General features: G+C 43.9%; 1 protein-coding gene across 12 annotated transcripts in view; it reads right to left on the minus strand.

Annotated features, from left to right (window-relative positions):
• Positions 1 to 23,752, minus strand: part of RBMS3 (RNA binding motif single stranded interacting protein 3) — a 1,053,558-nt gene that overhangs the window by 30,257 nt on the left and 999,549 nt on the right. Inside the window, exon 14 of one of the 12 annotated variants that reach the window (XM_053260502.1) lies at positions 19,075 to 19,851. The exons of the other annotated variants lie outside the window; for them this stretch is intronic. Coding sequence (XP_053116477.1) covers positions 19,660 to 19,851 — 192 coding nt within the window. The 3' untranslated portion in view covers positions 19,075 to 19,659. Of the gene's footprint in view, positions 1 to 19,074; positions 19,852 to 23,752 lie in introns of those variants that run through there. 12 annotated transcript variants of the gene reach the window in all.

Raw genomic sequence — 23,752 nt, forward strand, 5'->3', positions numbered from 1 at the left:
ATTATGCCATGTTCCAAAGAGCTTATTTCGCATGTGGAAACAGGGGCTTTGCACGCGCACACACACACACACACACACACACACACACACACACACACCAACTGTTTCCCCCATGTAAGCGATTAGTGCTAGAAAAATCAGTATTCACAGAGTATGAACTACATGGAGAAGCAGTTTCACATGACTGTTTTCTTGTGCATCTCCTGTTGCACATTTGCTTGCACCAGTAAGCTGCACATCTGTACAGTGAGAAATACAAGCAATCTTGGGCTCATAGCCCCTGGGATTGTAGTCATATTTTTCAGTTGATCTATCCCATTTTTTGTAGTTCAAACTATTGGGAAAGTGAAAAAGAAAGAAAAAATAACATGCTTTTGAAATATGCTACAAAACCAATATTTTATCAGGGAAATATTTAGGAGAATTGTATCCTTCCAGCACTAACAACTTCCAATGTTTGCAGCTTACTTCATCAGTACCCTGTGCTGCCTTCCTCAGTCTAAAGACAAACATCAATGCGAGGAATTTGAATGCAAAGAAGCATTTAATGAAATCAGCGCTGGGGGAAAGAAAGCAATCCACTCCTATGGAAAAAGAATTAATCAAATCTTGTCTCCACATTGAAAATTCAGTGTGCTGATCGTAAATAATTTTAGACAGGACTGAAAGAGACACACAACTACCAGATGAGTGCTTCTGGTAAACACTTGAAAAAGAAACAAGTTGGTGATGGCTGCTCTGGTTAAAGTTTCATTCTGTTTATCAATATTTGGAGTAAAGCAAGCAAGGGGAAATGCTGTTGCAGGAGAAAGGAAGGAAAAAAGAAATAACGATGAATAAAATTCTACTTAGAGCCTCAAATATTTTATTACTCTGAATGTGTTTTATCTCACAGAACTCTTCCTAAAGCCATTAAGAGGGGCAAACTAAATGCTTGACAAGCAGATGTGATAACTTACGGCTGAAAATGTTTGCTCATGATGTACAAAGGGTGGTGATTCTTTTCTTCTTGGCTGGAAATCTTTTAAGGTAAACTGACACCATGTCAGCTGGCATGCTGCCATTTTTGTGTGAGCTCTTCTTATAAGGGTCTATTTCTAATGGATTGGGTACAGTGCTTTTCCATTTTGCTAATGAGAAAAGCTAAAGGCCATTACTTGTTCTGATTAAGATCCCTGTAGGAAGAAATGTGATGTGTACATTACGAGGCCATACGTAAAGGAAATATGAAGCATGTCCAATCAATCAGATGAGAGGTTAACAAAAGGAAAATACCAAACTCTCATCCTGTGAATATAAATGAAAAAGATGGGGGAAGATGGAAGGAGAAACCATTCTTGAAAGGTGACTTGTGGGAATCGGTTAAAATTATATTGATATGATGATCAACAGCCAAGGCTACTATCTGAGAAAAATGTAATTACTAAAATGAAAACTTTGAAATGAGAAGGAATGATTGTCATATTTCTAAGCATAGTAGCACCTTTCATTCAGAATATGTATTACGGCGGCTTCTGCCGGAAATTCTATATAATTGAAGGTGGATCTGTGAGTTCATTGTTTCCAAAGCTAGGAAGAAGATGGGGTTTATGACATCCTTATAGAAATTTACTTTAAATTTAAAAAGGCTCGACTAAATCTTTGCCAGGGGGCAATCTTAAAAATTTAAGAGCTGAAAACAACATATGAAACCAAACATAATGAGAAATGGTTCTGTGATCACGATGTTTCTGAACCCGCATAAAAGCTTTCAGCTGAAATAGAGGAAGATTCTGTAGCCCACTGATCAGTTAATCTTACAAGATAAGCAAGAGGGGGGGAAATGTACTACAGAGAGCACTTCAGACAGTGCAGGCGGACAGATATGCAGGCAGACAGAACGGATGATCCAGCAGAGCTTTTCCATCTCTACCATCTATGACTATAACCTTTGCCACAAATATGGATCTTCTGGAAACCGAAAATGGTTTTGAAATACTGAAGTTTAGAGAACTGTTTCAATTTATTACAGTTTAGAAGACACAGCCTGTGCTTCTCATAGGATGTGAACTGCAAAATACCAGTGGAGAAAATGGAGTTGGATAGGTGGATCAGCTACAAAGGTTTATATATCAGCCGTAACATAGACGGTTGAAACATTTCGTCAAAACAATAGTCAGCCTGGTTGTTTCAGCGGAACAAATCTCAAAATGTTTTGAGTGTTTCAGCCATGGGGAACAATGGGGAAACTGAAAACACCCCATTGTTCTGCATGGGTAGCTCCTAGGGATTCCAAAGTGGGTTGGGTGGTAGGACATGGTGGGAGCTATCTACCACCTAACCCACAAAAGAAATGTTATTTGTATAACAAGCCAACCAAGAAGCAAGAAGACTGCAAGCCAATTGGAAGCCAGTTCCAGAAAACCAATCAACAATGGAAAAACAGGCCTCCAAAATGGCACTCTAAATGTTGAAACATTTTGAATAGAAGTGGGTTTGTTTTGTTCCGAGCTCAAAACACATCTTTTATTTAAAGGGTGTTTTGTTTCTAGCTTGAGACACTTGAAATGGCCTATTTTGAGTTGAAACATTTTGCACATCCCTAATGTACACAGAGCACACAGCTAGATTTGATTTGTTTTAATTTCAGGGGAATTCCAGAAGGATACATTGGGCACGGACAGATGGCAGAAGGATACTGGAGGACCATTATTTGGTTAAGGTTTAGAGAATCAGTGAATGGGGCTTAACTGTGTCCCGGAGTACACTAGTGTGCTATGAAAGAAATGCTAGTATGCAAGAGCAACAACAAAATTGATTAAATTATTTGGTCCCTGGGAGCCCAAAGAACTCACTCACGGAGAAGGCTACTTCTCTGCATGATTCCCTTCTCTGGCTTTCCCTCCTTCTCCTCAGTTTCTGCTGAGGGTAGGTAGTTGTACTCTGCATTTGACTGAGTGTGACTGGAGCATTCAATCATTCCCAATACAAAGCCACAACAGAATTACCATAATTTTCCAATTATGTCACACTCCCAAGTATTGTGTACAGTGCTAACTTGTAAAAGAAAAGCATTGTTTCCATTTGTTATATACACCAACAAACTTGGACTTGTTTCTCTTCCCCCCATTGTTTGCCCCTGAGTTGCCTGGACAAGGAGAGCTAGTGCTAGTTAGTTGGCAAGAAGCAGGAAGCAGTTTTCTTGCTGGCAGGGTTTGGAACTACTTGCACTTGAATTCTGCTGTATGTGGTACATTGAGATGGGGAGGCAGGCAGATCACTGACTGGAATCATTGTCTAATCATGTAGAACTGATTTCGGTTCATTGGTTCGGGGACGGGAGAGGGCAGGAGCAGGTAGTTGAGGGGAAATGAAGAAAGCAGCTCTTCGAAGCAAGTATTACTTGTAAAAAAAAGCCACCCTCTTCCCTTAAGCCATATATCTTCATGTATTATATACATCATGGACTGATGTGTAAAATACATGAACCATTAAAGGTGGGGGGAGTATATTATAATAAAAAAAGTTTGTCAATGATTTCTTGTGATTCTAGATCCTACAAATCAGGATTCCATAAGAAGACTCCACAGCCTAGTGATTTCAGCTCAAAAGGAAGTGTTTAAAAGCTAGTCCAGCTCTTGATGGGGTGAAGCTGTAGGGCAATAGTCAACAGCATGTGCCACTGGACTCCCACAGGTCAGCCAGCTTAGAGAACCATGTCCCACAAGTAGTGTGACAGGAACTGTGTTCTAGCCAGAGTTCCAAGTACTGACCAAATGGGGTCTGAGTCTTTTATAGGGTTTTAATCCAATACAAACTGCGCTCTGGGCTCCTTGGAGGAAGAAGGCAGGAAGCTCATTTCCCTGATCAGGTAACAGGGATTGGAAAAGGTGTGGACCCCGGTGCCAATTCAGTTGATGACCAGAATAACAGGGCACTACTGCTCCCAATCAGCATACTTCAGAGAAATGCTTAGTCGGATTATGCTTTGAAGCTTCTCTGCACAGACTGAAGCCTCTTGTGGCCTTGAATACACTCAGGGCATTAACATTTTCTTTATCCATTGGAACCTTAGCTTCCTCTAGGATGTGACTTACTCAGTAATGGGAGAGCCTCCCATTTCTAGGTGGAAGTTTCACTGGGTCAAGCTCCTGCTGCTCATATATGACTATCCAACCCTGCCTATGGTTCTCAGGTGCCAAATTCTCCCACTAGCTCTGATCCTGTGGCAAGCCTTCAGTTCCCAATGGGAACAATGGAAAAGGAAAGAGGTAGCAGGCTATCTGATAATCCCCTCCCCTGTATTTATCTTACTGGGTTGGAGGAGAGGTGAAATGCTACCAGCAGTGAGAGAGTACTGGCTGCAATCTCTTTTAAACAGAGACAGGAAGTGTGGTTTAAAAACATTAAAAACCTGCAGTTCTGGGAAAAGAGCAAGGTTTCTTGGGAACATTAGGAGGCTTATTCCTAAGAAATTCCCAAGAAATCCATTGCAGAAGCCTCTGAAAAGACTTTAATTCCCAAGAAATCTTATGTCCTTCCCAGAGTTTACACATATAAACCAAAGTTTCTCCTGGATCTATTTAAATCAGACCACAGTCACTGTTGCTTTGCCACTGGAAGCATCTTGCCTCTTCTTCAACCCAGTATGGTAAGTATGGGGGAGTTGAATGGGTCCATTGATGCCTCAGCTCAGAACAGAAGCAACTGCTTCAGATTGGACCAATTTGAAAAGTCCTGCCCCCAAAAATGCTAATTCTAATTGCGGCGCGGGGCTGTGTGTCTTGAAGTAGCAAGCTGGGCTCTGAATTGAATCTAGTTGTACCTCTAGTTCTAATGTGGATACATGCCTACATGCAATTTCATTTCTGTTGTATAATTTTAAAATATGTAAGCCTTACAAAAATTGTCCAAAAACATTTAGGTCTCTCTTTACTTCTGTAGAAAGCTTAAGTACCATGGAACTGTCCTTTTGTATGTATTTTCAAACAACCTGGGTGGCAGAGTACATGATACTCCACTACTCCTAAACTACAGAATAGGTAGGGTGGATATATATCCCACAGAGATCTCACAAATCTTGCAATGTTTGTTCATATTTTCCAGTTGTATAATCTACTCACTGTCTTGAGAATATTAGCCATATGGCACTCTGACAAAGGATGTGTAATTTTAATTGTGATAAATTGGGGGCAGTTTGCTGATTCGACCACGCATCATATCACCCCTTAAATGAAGGGGCTGATTCAAGGTTGAATTGAATCAGCCCCAAATTGCCATGAATCAATTCATGTAATTTACACCCCAGGCATATTTTCTCTCTGTGTTTTTCAATTGCTGATTTTCTAACACTGGCTTCCAATTGGCTTTAGATTTCCTTGCTTCTGGATTAGTTTGTTGTCATTCAAATCAAGTGTTGGCATGGCCAACTGTGCCCCCATTGATGAGGGGGTAGGAGCAGGGAGGAGGCCAAAGGAGTGTATTTTTAAACACATTAAAAATGTATTTAAGGGGTTGCTTGGAGGCAGAGAGAGCCATTGCTTTTTGTGCCTCCAATTAGGGATGTGCATGGAACCGGCTGGCCCAGTTCAGTTCAAGTCTGGACCAGACGAACCTGAGCAGACCAGTTTGGTCCAGCACCATCTCGAACCCCCGGTTTGGGGTTCATGAATTTTTTTAAAAAGTTTTGTAATTTTTTTCTACTTTAACGTTCCTCAGGGCGGTGGGAGTGGGTGGGTCCTGTGGAGGTTCCCCCTCCCCCGCTGGCCTCCGTAATCATGGTTCATTGGCCCATTTGGGCCTCCATAGATCGGCACGGTGGCTATTTTGGACACCACTGAGCATGCACAAATGGCCTCTGCAAGGCATGGCATCACCCAGGGCCTGTGTGGTCATGGAGGGGGACAGCGAGAGGGGCCTACTCCCCAAGTTATCCATACCACTGATGCAGTTGTGCACAGGCTCCTCTATGCAGAGCAGCCTGGTCCCACAGCTCAGCCATCTATGGGAGCTGAGGTGGAAGTAGGGGGAAGGTCCTCCCATCAGGGAAGAAGCTGTTCTTCCTGTGACAATGGAGGAAGAGGTATCATTGGTTGCTAGCTCAGTCCGATCAGATTCTCCATCCTTCCCAATCCCCAACATTGGCAGTGTGACACCTTTCTCCCTTGAGACTGAAAAGGAGCAGGAGGAAATCATTCCTGTTCCTGGGCCTTCTCAGCCCAAGATGGGGGGGGGGCAGTGGTGGTGGTGCCCCCCTGAATATTCCAGTACAATACAGTACCACCACCACCACCACACACACACACACACACACACAAAAACACTTTATTTATTTATTTAACATATGTGTATACCGCCCAGAACTTATGAGTCTGGTCTTGGACCAGTCCTGGACTGAGAGTAGCATGGTGTGGGACCACTTTGAGCTCTGCCCTGGTGATACACACCATGCTGTCTGCACCCACTGCAGGACTCAGCTCAGCAGAAGAAAGAACTCCAAGCATCTTGGGACAATGGAGAGGCTGCATGTGGGTGGTGCCCTCCTTGTACCTTCTCTTGCAGGGAAGCCATGTCAGGGATGCTGCACGCAGCAGTGCCTACCAGCATATACATCACTGTGGATTAGGGATGTGCACAAAACTGGTTTGCCCAGTTCAGTTCGAATTCAAACCACGTTCGAACTGGGAGGGGGAGGTTCTGTTTTGCTCAACCCCCCCTTCCTGGTTCAGTTCAAATTTGAATTGGGCTTCTAAAAGTGGGTGGGGTGGTAGTTGGCACCCATGGGTGCCTACCACCCAAACCCCAAAGTTTTGTTGTTTCTGAGGTGTTCTGAGTGTAGATTCTCTGGTAGCATATGAGATTTTCAATGACAAACCATGAATCCACTCTCATTTGCTACCAGAGAATCTACACTCAGAACACCTCAGAAACAACAAAACCCAGTACCCCATTGGTTAACAACCCATGAGGGCAGTTGGCACCCTCTGTGCACTACACGACCACCCGCTCTGGGCCACCCCAGTACCCCTCAAGTGCAGTTACGGGGCTTCTGAAATCTCCATTCTTCCTTATGGAGAAAAGCCTTAAAGAAAGTAAACTTCAAAAATCACTTAAAGATCAGCCCTTTGCCCAATTCCTTTCAAATAATTCTTAGTTCTTCCTTGTCCCCCTTGGGCACTACCACCCACCACACTCTGCTCTAGGCCACCCCTTTCCCCCCGACATAAAGCTATGCATTTGCTGGAATCCTTATTATTCCCAATGTGGAATTCAAATACACTTTAAAAATTCACCAATAATCAGAGGAGTGTCCGATTGCCTTGGGGTTTGGTGGGTAGTAGGCACCCCTGGGTGCCTACCACCCATCCCACTTTCATGCTCCTAGGTGCTCCAGAATAGGGGATAATGGGCTGGTTCAAGTCCCATTATACCCTATGAGAAAAATAATTTAAAATATTTCAAAAATCCATTAAAAAATCGTAGGAGTGTCTGCTTGCTTTGGGGTTTGGGTGGCAGTTGGCACCCATGGGTGCTCCACAATAGGGAATAATTGGCTGGTTTGGGTCCCATTATACCCTATGAGAAAAAAAATTTTCCCCAAAAAATTCGTAAAAAGATTGTACGAGTGTCCAATTGCTTTGGGGGTTGGGTGGTAGGCACCCATTGGTGCCAAATACCACCCCACCCACTTTGGGAGGTTAAAACCAGTTTAAACAAGTTTGAATCGAACCCCTCAGTTTGTTTCGAATTTGAACCAGCAGCTCGAATATAATGGCTGGTTCGGTTCGAATTTGAACCATCAAACCGAATGAGTTCGAAGCCGAAGCACTTCAAATTCAAACAGGTTTGCACATCCCTACTGTGGATCTTTGGCCCAGTCCCAGTGGGAGACACACTGCTTTCCTGTCCCTCATGGTGCACTGGTGGGGGCAGGAGAGCAAGGGGAGAACTGCTGCTCATGGTGTCGCCAGCCCCTCCCATGTAGTGAAGTACAGGTGCTCTGTGCTGCATGTGGAGATGCTTGACACCGAGCTCACAGCAGCTGAGTTGTCGACAGCCAAGGATTGCCAGGTGGCGGAATAGCTGATTAGGCAGCCAAACCTTTGCCAAGGGTTCATGATCACCGACAAAGCTGCCAACTTCACAAAGGCAGCTGAGCAGGAACAGTTTGTGCCCATCCATTGTATGGCACACACTCTGAACCAGTTGTGTGGGATGCTCTTGGTCCTTCTGGGGCTGTGGCAAAACATCCCTACTGCAGGCACTGGGCACCATCCTGCTGCTGCCACAGCTGCTCTTGCAGAGAAGTGCTACAAAACAGCAGCTTACTTCCATTGAGCGAAAAGGATAAGTGCATGCTCAGGGAGAGGCAGCTTGAGCTAGGCTACCAGAAAACCTGATCCCTCAGGATGTTTCAATCCAGTGGAACTAGGCTACCAGAAAACCTGATCCCTCAGGATGTTCCAATCCAGTGGAACTCCACCTTTCTCTTGTTCCAGCACCTGCAGGAGCAAGAGTTGGCCACCCATCCCCTGGCAAGGAGGTGTGGCTTGGAAATGTGCAAGGACTTGGCATTGTTTTCCAAGGTTGTCTTGGCACTCAGGCTATTCTATGTTGCCACTAACAGCTTGTATGCTGAGACAGGAACACTGAGCCATGCTTTGCCCAACACTCTCCTGTTTGAGAAGATGATGGGTGATCTCCAGACTACACTGACCACTGAGGAAGGAATCACCTTGGCAGGTCGGCTGAGGACTGGAGTGGTGGGTCGGCACACAACATCCTTGGGTGATCAGCAGTGCCTGTTTTGTCTTGCTTATGTGACCCAAAGATGAAGGGCAAAGCAGTCACCCCTGACCAGCTGTCCAGGTGAGGGACTTCCTGGTTGCAGAGGTTAGGTGAGCAGAGGAAAGGAGGCTTGGTCTGAAGCAGGAAAGAGGGTTGCGTATACTGCTAGTGTGCATTCCCACCCCTAGCAGCAGCACTACCATCAATGCCACTTCCAGGCCCAGCAGCATGGTGTCCCTGGCAGGGCCAAGTGAGCTGGTGGTGGATCCGCTTCTGTGTTCATGGAGGGGTTCCTTGGTGCCTTGCAGGGGGTATGGGAGGAGTCCACCAAGCCCTGCAGTGGTGCTGAGCAGTGTGTGCTGCAGTACCTGCAGAAGCTGGTGGCAGGCCATGAGGTGGAACTGATCCAGTTTTGGGCAATGCATCATCAAGTCTGGCTGGACTTGGCCACGGTTGCCAGACAGTTCCTCCTGTGTCTACCAACTAGCATCCTGAGTGAGAGAGTGTTTTCCAAGGCCAAAGGAGTGAGACACCCCATCGCTCAAGCTTGGATGTTGGAGTGGCTGGTCTTCCTAAAGGCCAGTCTCCCACTGCTAGGCTAACCTGAGCTGGCCATGGAGGATGAGTGACTCATGGTCACCCCCACTGCAACACCACTGGCAGCTTGCCCCACCCTGGCCATTGGCACTAACCCCAGATGTGTCTCAGTCTGCCTGTTAGTGCAGCCGACACACAGAGAAACGCACGCATGCCACCGCCTGCCATGGCCAATGATGAGATATGGACTGGTGCCCTGACCCATGTGTCAGGATGTCAGCCAGAACCCAGCACCAATCTGAGGCCATGGTGTGTTATCCAGACTCAGGCAGGCACGGATGTATGCATATGCTGGAGAATAAGAGAAGAAAAAAGACTTCTTCTCATGGTAAGAGATGAGCACCATGTCTAGCCTTGAGAATAACTTGTGCTTCACTCACAGCCCTGGACTGGTCTGCTGAGCTCTGCAATCTGCATTGCAAGGTCAGTCAAAATGTAGCTGAAGATATTGTTCTAGTTGACCTTAGTTGCTGGCTGCTAAGGGCGCTGCTGTGGCCACTATTGTAAGGAGTCATACTTGTGTTTGAGAGAGCAATTTGAGATGTTACTGCAGTGTTCTGCAAGGACTGTGGCTGGCAGTGGATTCTAGATCAGTTAATCTTTTTTGGCCATCTTTGGGCTGTGTGTATGTAAAAATGTGTTCTGTGTTGGGAAGGACTGTGTGTACTTCTGTTCTGCAGTATAGTTTTGCAAGGCATGGTTGCAAAATGTGTGCACTCTCAGGTTTTTCACCCTTAGGAAAACAATGGGGAACTCAAATCACCCCATTGTTCCCCATGGTTAGGTCCTGGGGAACCAAAGTGGGTTGGATGCTACCTACTATCCAATCCACAAAAGAAATGGGCAAGTGAGCAATTATTTGGGGGGGGGGTTTAAAACCCTAAACCTCCATATGATCCTATGGGTTTTTTTGGGTTTTTTTAAAAAAACATTAAAAGATCACCCACTTGCCTGTTTCTTTTCTGAGTTGGGTGGTATCACTATTCCCTACCACCCAACCTACTTTAGTATTCCTAGGACCTACCCATAGGGAACAATGGGGTGATTCGAGTTCCCCATTCTTCTCTATGGGCGAATTGTGAATTTTTCACGAGTTTCCGATTTGATTAGTCAGACCAGCCGGCTATGGCCGGCCAGTTCAATGAATCAATTCAATTTATTGCTATTCAATTTGAGGTCTAATTGAATAGCAAAAAAATGATTCGTGCACACCTCTAACTCTGACAGAAAAGCACAAACATCTTTATTCTGTACCAATAGGCATTTATTGCTAAACATTCTCTTTCTCTCTCTCTATAAAAAATAACTAGTTTTAAACAAAGTTAAAATCCCTGCCACACAGGCCAGGCATTTGCAAATTCAAGTCCAACATTTGCCAGACACATCTATGGTATGGTTTTTTAATTCTAAATATATGGGCTACTACTATGGATATTTATATACCGCTCTTCAACCAAAGTTCTCAAAGAGGATTACATAAAAAAAAATAATACAAAATAAGATGGCTGATGTCCAGATGAATGTCATGCAGTGGTGAAGGGGTGATTTTTAGCCAGCTCCCCTTCCTTCTGCAGCCCTTTGTGCCTCCTAAACGTATTCCATGAAGGTCCCACAACTCTTAGGAGTATGTTATCAGGAGGCACAGAAGGCTGCAGAAGGGAGGAGAAAACAGCCCTTCACTTGTTGCACACATACAGTCAGTCTGGATGTCAGCCCCATTTTTAAAAGGTTCATTTTCCTCCAAGAATTCCTATAACAATGATCAGTTTTCACTGTTCTATGCTTATTATGTCATATATACCTAAACTACTGTGTTGAACTACAAAATCAATAACACTAATGTTGTAAAGGCATGCGGATAGGGTATTTTCAGAGATGAAAAAGAGACTCTGTAGTTCTGTCAATTACTGGCTGATTTCAGAGGGTGATGAATTTTGCCTCTGGAGGCATGAGTCAGCCAACCCATACATCAGTAACATTCCCACTCTGGCCTTGAAGGAATTATAATTGTACAAACGGAGACAGCAGCTGCTTATCACTCATCCTGGCCTCAGGACTGAAACTTTTTGTGAACAGTAAAAGATCATGAGAAAGAAGGAGAGAGAAATAAGACTGTTAAGAAAATAATAATAGACAAAAACGATTTACTCAGAGCAGAAGCCACTGGTGCCCTATGTCCAATTGGAATGAAAATGTCAACATAGTCTTCATATTCACCTCTATTTAAATCACCCACTGCTTTAAAAAAATAATTTTTGTAAGGACTACTTAAATATCATAATGACAATAGCTATTTACTAGACACTAAAGCAGAGGGTCTCCAGCACTGTCACAGCCAACTGACTGAAGTGTAACATCTTTTCTACCCGATGACTATAGACTGTGCCTGGTTCCAGACATGGGAGCCAGGACGTGCCATGAGGCAGGACTTGGGAAAAGCAGAGTGCACATGGAAATGGAGTCATGAATGGCTGTCCTCCCACTCAGCTCATCCAATGAATGCTCACTGGGATGAAAAATTGAATCTACTTCATTTCTGCTAGTGCCTCTTTTATCTTCAATTTCTCTGACTGTTCTCTCTAATGGATTTGCTGGGAGTCATGTTTGCCCACATAAAAGCTCAGCTGAGACAAATACAAGAGAATATTCTTAGAAAGTAAGAGCTGAGCTCAGAAAGGCAATCAGTTGCACTAGCAAGCAACCTGATTTTTAGAGCTGTTGCTACTCGGTTAAGAAAGCATTTACCACAGAACCTGGGCCTATGGTTTTCAGTGACAGCAGCATTAGCTCTGCGTTTCAGGGGGCCCTTGGCAAACTGGAACACAGCATAGGCATCGTCTTCTCCTTCCTCCCCTCCATGTTACAGCTCCAATCCAAATCATACCCTCATATCAACAAAGCTGCTTTTAGACATTGGGCGGGGGGGCTTTTACCATAGGTACAATTATGCCCATAATTTTTCCTTTCCACAGCTGATAGCAGCTTGCAGGGTGTGTGTGTGTGTGTGTGTGTGTGTGTGTGTGTGTGTGTGATTTAAATAAGGGACCAAAGGCTGAAACTGTCTCTTATTGTGCTGCAGCCTTGATGCAAAAAACACACCCCGGAAAATGTCTTTTGAAAAAGAGAGAGAGAGAGGAGTTCTAGCCTCAGAACTCCATAGGCCTCAGTGTTCACAACAGAGAACAGAACTGCTTAGCAAGTACCAAATGCCTGTCATGATATTAGCAGGGGGGAAATGGAGGACAAGAGAAAAGAGAGGCAAGCCTCCACTTTTAAATCTTCTTCAAGGTCAAATGAAATAAAAATGCATTGTACTCATTGTTTTCATCCAGTTGGAAGTTATTTTCTCACCACCAGTTTGAGGTTCGCTTTTTTTCTCTTTAACTATGTACTGTAATTTCGGGCAGAAAGGCTGCAACAGCGTAAAAGCCGCAGTTAGGGGGAAATGCTGAAAAATGGCAAAATCCCAGCAGAAATGCCGCATCGGTGTAAACGCCACAATTCGAGGGGGACATCATGTGTTACTTTTTCAGTTGTGTTGAACACTTAAAATTTTACTAGAGCTTGATCCTGAATTCTAGCATAAATGCCACAGGTGGCAATAAACAATTTTTAATAATGCATGTGCCGGGGCCATTCTACCTAAAATTATGGTAATCTTTTCTCCTCTTGAAATTTTGATCCTAAGCGCTATAGCATGCTCTGGAGCACACAAGACCTGGCATCAGAGTTCTAGCACCAGCATGAGTAGACACGTTGTCTTGTCGTACCAGTATTAGACTCAACCTTTGCCGGGGCAGAGCCACCACTGGACGAACGGGTTCAAAGAACCCGGGCCACCGCCAATTAGGGGCCACGCCTCATGGCCCCGACACACCCCTGCATCTGACATCAGACGTGGGGTTGCTATTTCACTCCCAAACGGGGCTGTGCAGCCCCGTTTGGGAATGAAATTGGCCCGTGCTGCATTGGCAGCGCAGGCTGGAGTGACTCTCCCTCCCTTTAAAGGCAGGGAGAGCAGCTCCTGGCCTCGCTGCCAATGCAGCAGGGCTGATCTCCCTCCCAAACGGAGCTGTGTGGCCCCATTTGTGGGGGGAGATCAGCCCACGCTGCATTGGCAGCGCAGCCAGAACAGCTCTCTGTGCCTTTAAAGGCAGGAAGAGTTGCTCTGGCCCGCACTGCCCAATGCAACACTCACCGATCTACCTTCCAAATGGGGCCACATGGTCCTGTTTGGGAGGGAGACCATGCCCCCATGTCTGATGACAGATGCGGGGGTGTGGCTAGCCGGGTGCATCTGATGTCAGATGTGGGGACAGGGGCGGGTCCAGGGGCTGCCGCCATCCTCACTCTGCAGCTGACCTTTGTTTTTGGCACTGTTGCATTTCAGTGCATTTCTCTATCAGTGCATTTCTCTCCAGTTTTCCGGGTGGTGGCAGGCAGAGATTTTCCTGATGCCTGCCCTGAACACACGGTGGCATCTTATAGATGTATGTAGCACAAAGGAGAAGGAAAAGCAAACACAAATATTTATTATACTGCGTTGAGTTTGGCTCTTTTGATTATTGTGAATGAAATTCCTCTTCAACCCATGTGATGGTAAGAATGCTATTTAGTTCCACTCTCTGCTCTAATTATAGTAACATGTTTGAGGGTAGGGCTTGCAAAATATACATATAAAAGAGGTATGCCTAAACTTCAGCCAGGGCTGTCCTTAGGGCATAGCAATCAGAGTGACTGCCCTGGGCCCTACTCTTTTAACCCCCATTAGAATTAACTGGAAGGGGGCACCACACGGGTTGATTTGCCCTGGGCTCTGCACCCCATCTGGCTCTCTAGGGACAGCCCTGATTTCAGCCCATTTTGACAGAGGAGGTAACTGTCCTGTGCCAATAGCTCAGATTATACTGGCACAGTTATGCCAGTATAAATGGGGAGTGTTTTCAACATTCTGCCATTATAAACCCTGAATGATATATTGTTTATAATGTCAAAAGTATCCCTTTGATATTGTGCACACATTAACTAGAGGGCAGGAGAAACCACCCCTACAAATCTGGTGCAAATCCATTGCAAAATAGTTGAGTTACCGCAGTTTAAGTTTTTTAACTCCTAAAAAGAGATTTCAAAGTTTTGGCAACCTTTAAAAAAAAAAAAAAAAACCACAGATAACGTATATTTTTTAATGTCTGGTGTCTTTTTAACATTCCCCAACAATTCAGATCCATAAGGGACTGGTGCCTTTTGCTAGTTTGAAAAACATCAATCTAGTGATTTTTGAGTAATTACTGTTCGAAATTCCCAGAGTAACAGGGAAAATAACTAAGGAAAGGTTAGCTAAGAGCATGACTGATTCTGCCCACTGAGAATTCTGAAGCCAACGTTGGGAAGGGGAAGTCCTGGAAATTTCTAGCAAGTGACTTCCTGGTTCTGAACATGGGTGCCTGATAAGCACTTTTCCTATTCATGTGCATTGTTTTATCTCTCAGTTCCCTTTCTCTCACCCCCACCAAAGGAGGGAATCAGAGTCCCTCAGCAAAGCTTGGAATATTTTACTAGAAAGTAAGTGCATTGATTCAACTGGAGCTTATTTCTGAGTAAACACACATAGGAATCGAGACCAGCAGAGATAAATAATAAATAAAATAAAATTTCTAAAGCCATCATCATATACCAGACTGTACAAAGTCTTTACAACTTATATGGCACGGAAGTTAAGACGGGCACCTTAACTTGCAATTTCCACTCTTCTTAGAGCACGTGAAAATATAAAGCATCTGAACTCCCATCTTAAACTGAAGGTTTTTGGATTACCGAATACTATATAGTTCCCTGGAACAGCCAGAGGTCAATTGAATTCTTAATTCTGAGGCCAGTCCACCCTTGCTGGCTCTTGCTTCCTGCATGGAGAGTGGTAGTCTTAGGCAGTCCTCTGGCCTGGAATTGGGCACTCTTCCTCCTCCTCTCCAGCTGATCCTATCCCTCCTGTCACCAGCACTGATGAGGGTGATGTTGGAGAAGGAGTCAGCTCCTCTGAGAGTTCAGGCTCTCAGGGTGTCAATTAGGGGGATTCAAGCACTGTGGCTGTTGTCTTGAGGGGCTCCATCTTTGGAGCTCTCTCATGTCAGGGCTTGGCTCTGCGTCTGCTGCTGGTCTTCAAAGTCAGACTTGGAGTCACTAATCAGGGCTGGGATTATGACATTCTAACTTGTGTATTTCTAATAGTTGTGTTCATTTGCTTTCCATCTAAAGAGAGTGGCTAACATTCTCTGCAGCCCTCCAGCGATGGAAGGACCTTCAAGAAGCCTTCAGCATCGTCTCACTGCAGCTTCTTTGTGCAGCAGAGCAGGCACGGAAGGGGAGTGATTTTCACATCTCACCCTCTCTCCAAAAGTCCTTTCCACTTGAATTAATATGTTGTTGAGAGTTCACAGTCCTGAAGACCATATTTATATGAATGGAAAGGGCTTTTGGAAGGTGAGGAGAAACACAAAAATCACTTCCCTTCCTTGCACAGTCCACAATGTCAGCCAATAGAAGTAGAAAACTTCTGAAGTTGGATCCAACAATCCTGTAATCACATATAATTTCATGTTTCTCTAGTAGCCATTCATGTCCAGCTTCTCAAAGAACTCAAGCTGCTTAATCCCCATTCATTCACTTGTGACAATGGGAGGTTGGGAAGACTGGGACTGTCATTTTACCTCACATAACAATCGATAAAGAAAGTAAAAGAGCTTCAAGATCTACACCTGATAATGCCAAAGTAAAGAAATATGCAGCTGTAACATCTCTAGGGATGACATGTGTACACTTAGAATAATAGAAGCAATCTTTTCATAAAAAGACTTTAGAAAACATTATGGGATTTGAGTGATGTCATAGCCATGAATGATCAAAGGATGCACAAATTCAACCAAAGATAAGGAACAGATTCGATAAAGCAGTTAGTCCACTGAGGGCTTTTGGTGACATTGTAAACCACCAGTGGGCACGGGTGATCCAAAGAAAATATTAGATAAGGAATGTATAACAAGCTGGCTGTGCCGCTTGAGGAGTTCTGTAGATATGATCAAAGCTGGGGCAACAGAGAGAGCTTACAAAGCAGAGAGAGCTAACAAAGAGATAAGAAACTTTGTCCTGGAATAACTAGTTTGTTATTCCATTGAAGGATTGCTGGTGACACTGTACATCAAGAAAATGCAGCAAATAAAAAGCGAGATACAGATACATTTCTGATTTCTTAAAATACAGCAAAATAAATGAGAGTTTAAAAAAAAAAAAAAAAGAGCTATCACCATAGGCATTTATGTGGTACCACAGTCCCAGACCGATCCGTGTACCTGCCATTTCCCTGTATCTTCCCTAAAAAGACATGACTTGGCATCTTATACCATTTTACATTCACCAGCACAGTACTTGAATGAAGTCAACTGAGGATGAAGATGTAGATTTTGGTGCAGTAGCAGAGCAGATGGTCTACATATATTTTCCCTACTCTCTCCCATCCACCGGATCCATGCCACTGGGGCCCCTGAAATTCAGCGAGTCACAGTTATGACCTTTTGACAAGACATTGGGGAGACCAGGATGGGATGACCATTCACTTTTGGCTTGGACAAGCAGCTAAGTGGAAATTGCAGCATTCCCTGTACAGTGTTCCCTCTAACAGGGATTCCCAGTTGTTGTTGACTCCCAGAATCCTCAGCTGCTTTTGCTTGGGGATTCTGAGAGTTGTAGTCAGCAACATCTGAGAATCCCTGTTAGAGGGAACACTGTCCTTGTGTGAGGACAGTGAGGAGGAGACCTGGGGGAAAGTCCAGGAAAGAAGAGATGAGAAGCTTTCACATATAAGGCTTAAATCAGTGCTGTTTTAACCTATTCAGAATATGACTGTAAAACCAGCAGTACATTAACGGTTGTCAGTTAAGGAAAGGTTCACATGCATGTCTTAGTGTCATTTATGAAAATGGCCCCATAAAGAGGAATCAAGCGGGGAGGAGAAAGCTTTACTATCACTATCCTTTATATCGAATTTCACAAATTATTGAGCCTCCCTGCTTTTGAAGGATTCTGAAAACATGCAACAGAAAAGCAGATGCTGATGCTTTCCCTCTTTGCTACATAATGGGGCTATTCTCATGAGCAGCCGAACCCAGGCTAGGGCAGCCCAACTTGGGTTAGGCTACTCATGTGGAGTGCCAGGATCACTCCTGATCCAGGCACTTCCGCCCCACCTAACCCGATGATTTACCCTGGGCTTTAGCTAGGGTTAAGGGCGTGGGAGTGCCCTTAACCCAGTGCCAGGGTCCTGTGTGAGCTTGGGCTGCAGGCAGCCCCCCCCCCACACACACAGAGCCAGGCAGCAAGAGTGCCCGGCTGAGCGAGGATGGGAGGATGCTAGAGAAATGCATTGATGAATGCTGGAGGACTTCCTCCTTGTGTGCCGTGGGGAATGGCGGCGAACTGGGCAGGGTGATCATGTGCAGGAAAGTAGGCAGAAGCCTGCCTCCCGGCCCACCCTCCCCAGAGAGGTTGTGTGCACGACCTCATTGTCTTGACTTAAAAGAGTTCTTGTGCATTATCCCATGCAAGGACATGTACATTCCATTTTTTAGATGAAGCATGATGAAAAGTAGGTGTGTAAGTCAATTACACATCTGCTTTTCTACTGCAAGTTATAAGATGCGAAAAAGCCCCTAGAAATCACTTCTAAGTGCAAAAACTCTGAAGAAAGAGATCTAAAGTACTAAGCAAAACTACATAGGGGAGAACTATGTTGCAAATTGTCCATGGGCTGGAGAGGATAGGTTTGCCTGTGATAGATGTGAAGGTTTGTGACCCTCCCCTAGAAAGGGTCACAATCCCCTCTCTAGATAAAGAGCCTGTACCTACTTCTGGAACCAGGGCTGATCAATGAGAAGAAAGTTGAAGTGATTGCTAGCAGGGCCTTCTTTCATTTAAGAGTAATACAAAGAAAATCGCCCTTCCCCCATTGCATGCAGGGAACATTCTTCCACATGTGTGACACTAGCCAGTACATTACCTACAATACTTGGCAACACAGAAAAGAACAAGAGGGAAAGAAGAATCCCTTCTAGAGATGTGCACGAACCAGATTTTGTGATTTGATTTGATTTTTGTGATTCAACTTCAAATGAAATGGCAAAATATTTGAATCAATTCATCGAAACAGCAGTCATTGCTGGCTGTTTTGACAAATCGTCTCAAATTAATTCGGGTGATTTGGCTGTAGGGAACAATGGGATACTTTATTCACCCCATTGTTCCCCATGGAACATAGGTCCTAGGGACACCAAAGTGGGGTTGGTGGGGACACCAAAGTGGGGTAGGTAGCACCCAGCACATGATGGGTGCTACCTACTAACCCTACTACTACTAACCTACTACTCTTGTTACTTAAGTACATGAAATGCTTGCTAAACTTTTATACAGAGGTATTACCTTCTGATCATTACACAACAGATATCAGGGCAGTAAAACACCCACCAAAATGAGTAATAATAGGAGATGCCTAATAGTGGGGTAACTAAACACAGAATAACCCCCATCATTATGCATTGCCAGAATGATCAAACACAAATAACTCAGGGAAGAACTTTCTCTTGGTTGTAGAATCCAGAGGAAAGAGTTATGGTATGCAAGGACAAGACAGTGGAGCTGAATCAGGAAAATTAACAGTTTAATGAGACATATATTCTTTACTGTTTTTTAGTCCTGCCTCCACTCCAGGACTGGAATAAAGGTAACTGAAGCACCATTCAAAAACTGGCCTGGATCAATGAAAGAATTAACCAAAAACATCACATCCCCCCTTTCCCCTAAATAAAAGACCAGTCTCATCAAAATACTAACAAAATTCCAAACACAAAACTATGCACATAAAACAAGAACACAGATCAAAGTTGGTCCACAGATTCATGAGCAGCTACTGCTATGTACTATAGTCCTGCAGATAGCTTGGAGCTTCACAATTGATCCTTTGCAGGAAACATGAATGGCACTGCTCAGGGTCACATGGGGCTGCAGGCACTGGTGGATCAGGAGAGGTGGATGGGATGACGTTGTCACTGTTATGGAGTCGTCATCATCTGAGCTTGAAGCCTGATGCATGCTCTGTACTGGCTTGGAGTGAGATATAGTTCTTTTGACTGTATGATTGGGCTGTGATCATGGTACCTTTTATCAGCGTTATTTGATATGGTGCAGGATAAAAGGGCAGTGACAGTTTCTTCCAAGGCCGAAGTTTTTTCACTAGAACCATGTCACCCACTTTCAATGGTAGTACAGTGGCTCACCTGCATTGATTAGTGTAGTTTCATTGCACTCTTTTGTATGTTCATCACACTGACGTAAAGCTGTGTCCTGACATGGAGTGTCATGTTGAGGAGTGGTGTCTGAACTTGTTTGCCAAACATAAGGATAGTTGGTGCCACACCGGTAGTGCAGTGAGGAGTGGACCTGTAGCTGCGGAGGAAATGAAATAATTCTTGTTTCAAACTGGCACCTTCTGCTGTGGCAATCGGGAGAACTTTATTGAGTGTCCTCATGAACCTCTCAACTTCCCCATTGGCCTGCAACCAGTATGGGGTGATTTTTTGAAGTCTGAAGCATAGATAGCCTGAGAATTGATCAAACTGGGAGCTCAGAAAAGGTGGTACATTGAAGTAGTTGGGGCTGAAGAACAGACAGTATAGATGTATTAGTTATCTTCCTCAGGAAGATCAGCCTGAAGAGTATTTGCCTGCTCATGACCCTCCTGGCAAGCACACGAGGTAATCTGTGAGGACCTGCATATTCTTGCATAGTAGTTCTTTTCCCCACAGGCATGGCAAGTTGTGCCCCTGGCAGGGCAAACACCCTTGTGGAGATAAGATCCACCACAGTTGTAACAAACTTGTTGGGTCATCTGCTCAGGCACATACACCATGGTTGAAAATGGATGGGTAGCTTGATAAAAATGTTGGCTGCTTGCAACTAGGATGTCTCTGAAGCTTTTGTACAGTTTCCATTTGAGGGGAATAGCTGCCTTGCTCAATCAGTTGGGCATGTTGCTCAGACACTTTATTTGCTCAAGCAGTGTCCAATATTTTGGTCACTGGGGTTCACGTAGAAGTTGTTGCTGAAGCTTGACTGAGGAACATCCTTGTATTATCTGCACCCTTATCTCATTGTCTGTGTTTGTTAATGCACAGGACTATGCACAGGACTATGAAAGGTGACAAAGATGGGTGTGATATACATCAGTACTTTGTCCTTCCTTTTGATGTCCTTCCTTGACTTAAATCCTTGGGGGTCTGGGGTGTGTGGAGACTCTGGAGTTTGAGGGGCTGGGGGCCCATTTTAAATTCACCTCTCTGTGCCCATTCCAACCTTGCTATGCCCCTGGCGGAATAGATACATATATTATTGATCACTACACATGGGTTTCTGCACAACACCTGCACAGAAGAAACTTCCATGTAGAAAATGTGTCTCTTGTAAATTGACCCTGAATTTTCCATCCATGACTGGGATTTCTGAGAGTTAGAGTCAATAATAAAAGAACAGCACAATGCTTGTGATATGAAGGGCCAAATTACAATGATTTCTTAGTCTGGCAGGGGCTGGTTTTGGCCCTGGCAGAACTTGGTTGTCTGCTCCTGTTGCAAATTCCTCTGTCTAGTGTGACAAAGTAATGTATCCTCCTCCCTCCTGGTGACACTTGGAATCCTCACATAACTCCTGAACTGTTGTTCTGAGTCTTTAACAGAGATGGCTCATGTTTTCAGGTTTTGATCAACAACCATTTCTAAATGGTACAGTGTTCTAGTCTAGATGGTACAGTGTTCCTTTTAACACGGATTTCCAGATATTGTTGACTACAAGTCCCATCATCCCTGTTTGGACAGGGGCGCGATTTCAGTGCTTGCCCTAGATGCTATTTTCCCTAGATACGCCCCTGCTACAAAGGCATGTGTTACACAATATGTTATCTCTATGAAGAAATATTCTGAATTCCAAATGAGGGAGAGAGACAGAAATAACTGTTAGAAGAATGATGGGTCTTTGTTTCTGTCCCTTGACTTCCTTTTGCCCTCTCTGTGTCATGTAGGCCTTTTCCTCTCTGTGTTGCATTCTGTTATTGAGAAGGGAGTTTTGTTTGTTGGCTGGTTGATGGAGGGGATCTTAGCCACTCTAGCCGCCAGTGTAGAATCCAGAGGAAAGAGTTATGGTATGCAAGGACAAGACAGTGGAGCTGAATCGGGAATATTAACGGTTGAATGAGACAGATCCCATTTACAGAGAGCAAGTGCAGTTGGCCTCCAGTGCTCTTGCACTGCCTCCACTCTAGACCCACCTCTACACCAGGACTGGAATGAAGGTAACTAAAGCACCATTCAAAAGCTGGCTTGGATCAATACATGGATTAACCAAAAACACCACATTGTTGTTTTGCCAACTCACAAGGCCTGGGGTGTCAGCTAACACAGAAGTCTCACAAAAACCCCAAACCCAGCTTTCCACCACATTTCATAGACAGCAGATATAGTGCTTGTAGCCATTGCTAGCACAGAACAGATGTAAAGGTAACCGTTTTACCTTGTTTTACTTTGTGAGTCACCCAGAGAATGGTTGTTAAGGGGCTGCCAGCAAATAAAGTTATTATCAGGTGGGAAACTCAGGAAGGTATGCCGCTTTTAAACATTTGTCCAATTCAGTTAAATGCATCTAAAGTTATCTTTACAATAAATCAGATGTCTGTGTGGCTGGCCTCAACTTGAGTTTCCCTTCATTTCCAAATAACGCACTTCAGCAGCAAATGCAACACACTCCTCAAAGTCACCGAACACCTGAGCTGAGAGAAAGAAATTTTCTCTCATCCTATATGTACTTCTACTCTTCAGTATAAAGCAAAACTTTTCCATGCAGCCCTCAAGGAGAGTTTTTTATAAACTTCAGAACTCCCATGTTATTGGATTTGAAAGCAAAAGTTACCAACTGAAAAGCAGTTTCAGGTGTTTGGTAGTTGTGGAACTTTCAGAATATCGAAAGCAGTACTTGTAAATATAGAATACTGTTGAAAATTAAGGTTTTTTTTGTAGTTGTGAATCTGTATGCTTCTTTTCCCTTACTGACATGGAGTAATGCTGACAATTTTGAAAAAGGGGATAATAATCAGCAGAATTGCACAACTGCCAATAGAAGGTGGAGAGACTATGGAAGGATGTGAGCAGGGGGGAAAGGGGATTACTGTATCTCAAATACTCACTAGAAATAGAAGTGACAGCATGTTGACAATAAAGCTTCCTTCAGAAGTAAACTTTACCAAAGGGAAAATATTATATAGCAAATAAACTCTTCTGCTCAGATGCCAGAGTGCTGCTCTTGACGGCTCAAAAACTGCCATTCCTGAACTGAAAGGAATTAAGCAGCCGATACTGAGAACTGTGATCAGGCTATTTGGTTTTATTTTTCAAAGGAGGGTTTATATTGTATCCAATTTAAGCCGTCAATCACAACTTTTATTAAAGCACAAAAGTGATGTCAGATCAATGGTGGTTTAAGACATTATGAGTGACAGCCTGATGATGGAGCAATTTCAGGATCCATTTATTATTAAACATAGACTAATGCTTTTCTCTCCTTCCCTCCATTTTCTTCTTTAGGTTAAATGAGATATAGCTACTGACTTATCTAGCAGGCAAGGCAGAAGTTTATTGGAAGTACTAATCTTCCAATATGTATACAGATGTCACAATTAAAAGAATCTAGTATGTAACCGGAAATGACAGGGATGAAACTCATAATATTAATCCCTTCATACGTTTCTCCTTCATGGGGAAATTAATAAGAGATGGTTCATCAGATGAATGGTTCAACTGGAAGACATTTGAAAGTGGTTCATCAGGATGATATTTCCCTCAATCAGCTTTGGCTTTTCCCTTCTCCCTCTAAAATAAATCAGAGATGGCTATAAAAGAAATCAGATAGTGTTGCATTTTTGAGAGCAGGAGTCTTACTGTCAGTCTTACATCTGTGATTCCAAAATGACCTTCAAGCTTTATCCCAATCCTTTGGACCATTACAATATGACTGCAGGAGATGAGAATGCGCTCTTAGCCTTAATTTAAAGATCCTTATCCTTTATCATTGTTAGCTTGCCTACATGGTGAGGGAGTGTCCTATAGTTGCCTAGCAACCCTAATGTGCTGATTCCAACTCACTTTTCTCAGTACAGCCATTTTCCCTGAGATTGTCTAACACCTGGTGAAAGGTGGCTGCCATTGGGGTGGGGTGGGGCTAACAACAGCATAAAGAGGATAATTTCAGCTATGCATTTTGGTATTTCCTTGGGAAGAAAGGATTGTGAATTTATGAAACTGGT

Source organism: Hemicordylus capensis, chromosome 6 (assembly GCF_027244095.1).
Source record: "Hemicordylus capensis ecotype Gifberg chromosome 6, rHemCap1.1.pri, whole genome shotgun sequence".
In the NCBI taxonomy this organism is placed as follows: domain Eukaryota; kingdom Metazoa; phylum Chordata; class Lepidosauria; order Squamata; family Cordylidae; genus Hemicordylus; species Hemicordylus capensis.